This window comes from Engraulis encrasicolus, chromosome 11 (assembly GCF_034702125.1).
Source record: "Engraulis encrasicolus isolate BLACKSEA-1 chromosome 11, IST_EnEncr_1.0, whole genome shotgun sequence".
Classification (NCBI taxonomy): Eukaryota; Metazoa; Chordata; class Actinopteri; order Clupeiformes; family Engraulidae; genus Engraulis; species Engraulis encrasicolus.
Window position 1 is genome coordinate 19,913,310 of NC_085867.1, and position 7,395 is coordinate 19,920,704.

The window sequence follows — 7,395 nt, forward strand, 5'->3', positions numbered from 1 at the left end:
TCTTCTTCTTCTTCTTCTCTGGATAGACCTACCACAGTTAAATTTGTCAATAGCCTCAAGCTAAATCTAATTGCGAGACTTAATTTATCATTGAAATTGACTGATTGATTGATTTTATTTGTCAATCTCAGTTGTTGAATAAAGTAAATAGGCCTACATGATTTACTTTCTAGTGAACATAGGCCTACTTAACTGAAAGACACTGTTTAAAATCCATACATCCCCTAACCTTGACCTAGTTTAGACAAACTAATAGATACAATCACATTTTATTAGAATATTTTTTCTTTTATCCCTTTGTAGTCTATGCCCTACGCAGTGTGAAGCCTTCACAGTAAAAATGTAGGCTAATGTTAATTCAACACTCAGAGAGTACTCAGGACCAACGCGTTGAATAGTATTACCACTGGATTTTTACTGAGCTGCTATTCACCTGAACAAACGATCCACTTCTTAATGCGGCCTGGTGAAGCACAATAAATGACTTCCTGTCTGACCAACTCGAACATGAGACAACTGATAACAAATGAAAGCGCACACGCGCGCCCGCGCGCACGTTACCATGACGCAGTGCATTCCTCTCTGGTTGTGGCAGGGCACTGTTTTCTTGACTGCGGCAAACCAGAGGTTTTGTACTGATACTGTGACATTTCGCGCAATTCCCGAAGTAAACATTACACATGTCGAACAGAGTGGTCCATTTTCTAAGTTCATGAGAAATTTGGTGGAAAGGCGCCAGCAGTCTTTACCATAATTTAGGAAAGCAGTCTTCTAACATGAGATGTTGATAAGCAATTTCAGCCATCAGGTTTTTGAGTTCAGCTCAGTAATTGTATTGTCATAATTAAGTCCTTGTCACACTATCCTGGCTGTTAGTCTACGCCCCGTCCCGCCGGTCACTTAAAAAGTCTAATTTAACCGATCATTTGCTATCGTGCAAAGGTTGTAGAGGTTACAATCTCAGTTTTGCAATATCCCACTGAGGTGTGGCGAATATAGTAACTTTAGAACATCACCTGTGAGTGTGTTCGTAACGTCACTGTAAACCCGCCCTCTCACATTCTGCTTGTGGTTGTGGCTCGCAGTGAGGTCTTCAAAGTGTTTTCATTCGTGCACGCGTTCAGACATGGATATAACTATAAGGAAAATGCTGGCACTCCTACTTTTTATTCAAAGTAAGTACCTGTACAAACTTCACTCTGTCGTTGAATGGCGTAATTGATTATAGTTCAGCACTAAAAATGCCTAACCCTACTTTTGAACTTGTGCTTGTGCACCTTGCCGGGGTGCGTTGAACTCTTCTTTGCGCTCACTTTGAAAACTGACCATACATTTACCAATCCACCAGTTGATGGATTCTAGCGTTATTTTAAGGTAGGCTACGTAGCGGTCGTCAGGGAAGTATCCTATCAGCATCACGTTTATGGGCTGTATTTGTAGATGTTTTATGCCACAGTTCTGTAGGCTATATGTTAATAGTGGACCACTCACAGTATAGTGAAATTAAAATGTAAATTGTTTTTTTATGCATTCTAAGCTACATTGTGTCTATGTATCACGTGCACTCTTTCACATAACAGCACATATTGTGAATGTGTGGGGGTGATAATCAGCAAGCGTGGGGGCACGAGCGAGCAACTTTGTGCACAGTGCTCATGGCTTAATACACCCTTAATACACCCTGTATGACACTGTCGCGGTTAGGCTATATGTTACATTTCCCCAGCACTCTTTGAGTATGCATGAGTAGGCTACTTCACTTCCCTCTTCTTCTCTAAGAGTGCTTTTATGATGGTCAACCTCCTCATGAGAGTGGTGGTCTCAGCTGCTGTGGTCTGCAGAACAGGTATAGTCAGCTTCCCTGCACAGCTGACCACAGCACCGGGAGCTAAACTGGGGTTGCGCAGCTTAATGCAAACAAAGCGGCCAGTCTTGTGGAACCACATTTGAGTAGAATCAGCAGGGTTAGCAGAATCTCTCTCTCTCTCTCTCTCTCTCTCTCTCTCTCTCTCTCTCTCTCTCTCTCTCTCTCTCTCTCTCTCTCTCTCTCTCTCTCTCTCTCTCTCCCTCTCTCTCTCTCTCTCTCTCTCTCTCTCCACTTCTGTATCCCCTGTCTCTCCCTTATCCCTCTCTCTCTCTCTCTCTGTCTCTGTCTATCTCTGTCTCTCTCTCTGTCTCTCTCTCTCTCTCTCTCTCTCTCTCTCTCATTCTCTCTCTCTCTCCCATTATGCCCCCTCTCTCCTCTATTACATCACCCTCTATCTATCTCTCTGTCTCTGCTCTCTCTCTCTCTCTCTCTCTCTCTCTCTCTCTCTCTCTCTCTCTCTCTCTCTCTCTCTCTCTCTCTCTCTCTCTGTCCTTTTATGACTGTCACCCTCTGCTCCCTCTTCTCTGTCCCACTGGCTTCCTATATCTGGCGACCCAGGCTGTCACAGGCGATTCCCCTTTTCCCCTCAAAAAGCTCCTCTTTGTTAGCCACACAGCTCTGTCTGGCCCATGCATGGCCAGGAATTCCCGTTTCCACGGTGACAGATGGGGAAGCCCACTGGGTGAGCATATGGGTGACCTCCGTCATGGTGGTCAATGGTCAAGCTCAAGGGGGCACGTTTCTCCACACTTGTCACTCAGCGAACGCTCTCCCGACTGAGCAGAAGTTGTTTGCCAGTGTTAAAAGCGGAAAGCGTGCTTAAATTCTGGCTGATCAAGACAGACAGTGACCTTCTATAGTGTGAGACCCCCATCCTTTATGAGGGTCCAGCTGCTGCTGTGCTGTGCTGTGCTGTGCTGACCAGGGGTGTTGCACAGGGGGGTGAAGTGTGACTGAGTCACCAGGGCCCCATGTACGTATATAGGGGGCCCACACACAGTCCGACTTCTGAATATATATGGTTGGGAGGCTCCATTGGAGCTGCTTGTAGTACATGGTGCCCACAATTTGCTGTTACGCCCCTGGTGCTGACCATGTTCCTCCATGACTTCCACAATGGGAGATGAATGTCGACATGTGTTTTGTGGTGTCTCGGTTACCCTGTTTACTCTAGCAGGGCAAAATTGTGTTTGGATTGCTTGTTCCCCACACCTTTTTCCTGTCGCCCCTTGACACACATAGTCACTGAAAAAACGTTGCTACCATAATGCTATAACACTATGACGGTGTACATGGCCTTTAGTAATACATTACGACTTGGTCATTGCCATTTTGGTAACAGGTACATTATAATAGGGGCTGTGTGTTAATAGTTATTTGGAAAACAGTCTTAAAATATGCAATATTGGTAAGTAACTTCAGCAAACTTAATGTCTTCAAGTTCATCTCAGAAATTTTATTGTCACAATTTAGTCTTAAAGGGACACTGTGTGAGATTTTTAGTTGTTTATTTCCAGAATTCATGCTGCCCATTCACTAATGTTACCTTTTTCATGAATACTTACCACCAACATCAAATTTTAAGTATTCATTATGACTGGAAAAATTGCACTTTTCATACATGAAAAGGGGGATCTTCTCCATGGTCCGCCATTTTGAATTTCAAGAAATAGCCATTTATAGCTGCAAAAATGACTGTACTTGGACCATACCAGAAAATATTTGATTATTACGTAGTAAACTTTCATGTAAATATGAAATTTGGCAATAGGCAGCCCAGTTTCAATGAGCAGCATAATTGCAGTACCTTTTTTGACCATTTCCTGCACAGTGTCCCTTTAAATCACATTGTCCTTCCTGCAATAGTCTACACCCTATCTTGTTGGTGCTTATGTTTGGATTGCTTGTTCCCCCCGCACCTTTTGCCTTTAATTAGGAAGCATTCTTCTATGCACTATGGATACAGTAAGTAACTTCCAACAGTCAGTCTTTAACCCATTAAGACACGGCAGTATAAATTTGCTGTTACCAGAATGGCAATGACCAAGTCGTACTGCATTACTGAAGGCCCTGTGTTATGTCATTGTAGTGTAATACTACGGCAGTTAACTTTTCAGTGACTATTACAGTGTGCCACTGGAGGAACGGCGTGCCTCAAGTGGCTACGTTCAGTTTCATTGTCAAAATCAAGTCTTACTGTAAGTTCCAGTCACATTAGCCTGCCTGCAATAGTCTATGCTCCATGTCAACAGTCACTAGTGTTTGGATTGTTTGTATCCCCACACCCTTTCCTATAACCTTTCCTCCCTCATGTATGGCGTCTAAGTCAGTGTCCCCTGCTGACTCAGGTCTTGCTCACTGGCTCACTCACTTGCTCACTGACTGAGGTGTGTGTATGTTTGAGTGTCTGTCTGGAGTAGACCAAGCCTTTGTAAACACAGGAAGTGTGTCGTATTGTTGTGCAACTCTGTGGTCAAGGTAGAGCATGCGTTATCTCACCGGCTTTTGAGAAAAAACAAAACCACTTATTTAATCCGGGATTGTTTTGTGGGATGTGATTGGTGTGATTAGCGATGTGTGCGTCCTACAGATGGCGACTGATAGTATACAGTCACAGTGGCAGAACAATCTCACACAGGGCACCAGGGCAAAACATTGATAGGGCCCACTATATGAAGAATGAAAAATCTGTGCACTGTTGCTGCTCACGATTTATTCAACACAACGTTTTGGCCTCAGGCGGTCTTCGTCAGGTGTGTAGGTGGCCGGCTATAAACCTGATGGCGACCGCCTAACGTCGAAACGTTGTGTTGAATAAAACGGTGAGCAGCAACAGTGTGCAGATTTTACCTTCCTCTTTTACGTGTCTTTGTTTGATCCAGCACCTGTCTTACTGGATGTGCGCGCATCCCCCACACTACTTTAGGAGTCACTAACTTATATGGCCTGCCATGGTCACAATAGGTCGGACCTCCAACATCAATACAAGAGGGCCCTGCGATTATTCCACTTACTACCCCTACAGCTTCGCCCCTGTAGCCTACCACTACAGACAAAAACATGTGCTTGATGCTGGCAGTGATGGTGGTGTTGATGTTGGTGAGGGGGATGCTGCTGGCATCTCGCTCCCCGTGGGAGGACAGGCCCTCCTCAGACAAATACTCAACTTAGAAACCCCCTACCCCCATGGAACTCCCACTCACTTCATTAAAAAATGCGTGTCCGCACGATGACAGCGGCAAGGAACCCGTTGACACCGTGCCATAGACATCATTCATCAGCATGGTGAGCTCACCACCACCACCATGTAAAGCAGTGCTGTAGATTTGGGTGTGGCAAAGGCTGCGGTTTATATCATTTCTCCTTCTGTAAGGGTAATGCTTTCTTGGCTCATGGTCTTCACATCGAACATACCCGTGCACTTTCATATTTTTTGAGCATTTCTCAGTAAACCAGAGATAAAGACAAAAGTAAAAAAAGTAGTAAAAAAAACTGCCACAGCTTCACTCCCTTCAACACAGCTGACTTCACTGATATAAAGTCATTACTAGCTGACTTTGCTAACATAAAGTCATTTTTTAGACCTTAAAATAATGTTTCCAAAATTCTTACGTCGGTGGTTTATTGACTTGTTTAACAGGTCAAAGGGCACTTGTGAATTTGCTTTGCTGTCTTTGGAGGAGTGGGCCCCATGTAGTTGAAATGAGAAACAATTATCTTTCCATCCTATAGTATAGGGTGACCAAGGTGGAAACTCACTTTAACCTTATTAACTTTATAAATAAATGAACATTCCTCTTTGTTTGGTATACATACAAGCTTATGTTATGTAACAGATGTGGCACTAGATTGTCCCAGTGAGTGAGTGAGGAGACCCTAGCATTTGTTTTCGGGGGGTGGAAATAGATGGCATTCAGATGACGACCAGTGAGAAAACAACACAGAAAGAACGCAATCCTCTATCCGCTTTATCTGTCCTTGCGTAATGATGATAAGTACTGTTTGTGATCTTTGTGTTACTCACTCTAATAAGAGTCTCGTTGTGGTGCGCTGTCTCGGTGCACTGCACGCACGGGCCCCTGTGTTTAGGGGCGGTACAGTAGAGGAGGCAGCCATTGCGCCGACATGTCTTCGCCTCACAGTCATTACTGACGGAGGCAAACTCCTGCCACAGCTTGTTTAAGAGACTGTGGCGATCTCTATCTCTGATACAGTTGATGCCAAAACTTTAAATGTAAGCCCATACCAACCAACCACAGGCCTCCTCCCCACAACCCCAACCCCCCAACCGATTCCACCCACGCTATCTGATTGTTGCCTCATGTATCTTATACTCCCATCACTTCAAGCCTGTTTGTGTGTATGTGTTTTGCATGCTATACCACATGTAGTGGCCTGAGACTCGATTGCATTCCTGCAGTGGGTGGTTGTCAGTATGTCATGTCATGAAGTTGGCTGTTGTTCATTAACGTGATGATGACGACAAAACATTTTTTCGGGGTGAAATTAGCAAAAGGCCAGCTCAGGAAAGCAAGCACATACACGCTTTTGCAGCGCCACTGAGTGTGGAAACAAATCCGTTGGTTTGAAAGAGTTGAGCTTATTTGCATGTTTCGAGACATACAGTACAACAGTAGCCTCCTAATGCACACCGTTTTGCCAATGGAGTGCTGTAATAGCGTAGTATGTACCATAGCACCCGAGATTCTTTAAGTATAGAGATATGCCAATGTAATAGGTTGCTATGGGCACCTAACATGACCAGGTTCCAGTCTGCCTAAAGGGGCGTGTCATAATACTCCTAGCATTGAATAGAACAGTCCTTAGGTCTGCCTAGGTCTGCCTAAAGGGGGATTCCCCCCCTCCCCCTTGCAATAATAGAACCCGGAAACAATGGTCCAATGGAACCTCTCTCTCTCTACTCTCTCTGATAGTACTGCTACACTACTGCAGCAGAACCTTTAGTAACACATTGACACTTGGTCAAGTTCAAGTTCAAGATCAAGTGCTTTATTTGCCACATAACTTACATTCTAGCTTCTTAATGCACGCTGTAATAGTCGTTGAAACATTAGGCCAGTCTTTCTCAACAGGGGTGCCGGGGCACCCTGGGGTGCCGCGGGCCCCCCTCAGGGGTGCCCCGGAAACGTGGCTGATAAATGAATTATGTCATTTAATACATTTTTGTCTAAATTGATAAGTTAATGCTAGTCAGTGGAATCTTTTATCTGCCATCGCACAATAAAGTAAATATAGGTCGCCCCAGTCAGCTGCAACTTTGAACGTAGGTCGTGTGACGTCTCCAAATGTGTTACTTTTCTAAGCTTGTGTGGTATTGGATGCGATGCCATGTTATGGCTTGGTTTGGGGTGCCTTGAAATTTTTCATGAACTGAAAGGGTGCCTTGCCTAAAAAAGGTTTGAGAGACACTGCATTAGGCTACCTACCATAGCACTACACTACTATGACATAACACAGGGTCTTTAGTAATGCTCTACGACTTGGTCATTGTCATACTGGTAACAGCA

General features: G+C 44.4%; 1 protein-coding gene across 2 annotated transcripts in view; it reads left to right on the forward strand.

Annotated features, from left to right (window-relative positions):
* The first annotated feature begins 1,097 nt into the window (after positions 1 to 1,097).
* LOC134458058 (integrin alpha-2-like) overlaps positions 1,098 to 7,395 on the forward strand; it is a 47,902-nt gene continuing 41,604 nt past the window's right edge. For both annotated transcript variants that reach the window (XM_063210161.1, XM_063210162.1), the window contains exon 1: positions 1,098 to 1,175. In XM_063210161.1, coding sequence (XP_063066231.1) covers positions 1,127 to 1,175 — 49 coding nt within the window. In that variant the 5' untranslated portion in view covers positions 1,098 to 1,126. The remainder of the gene's footprint in view (positions 1,176 to 7,395) is intronic.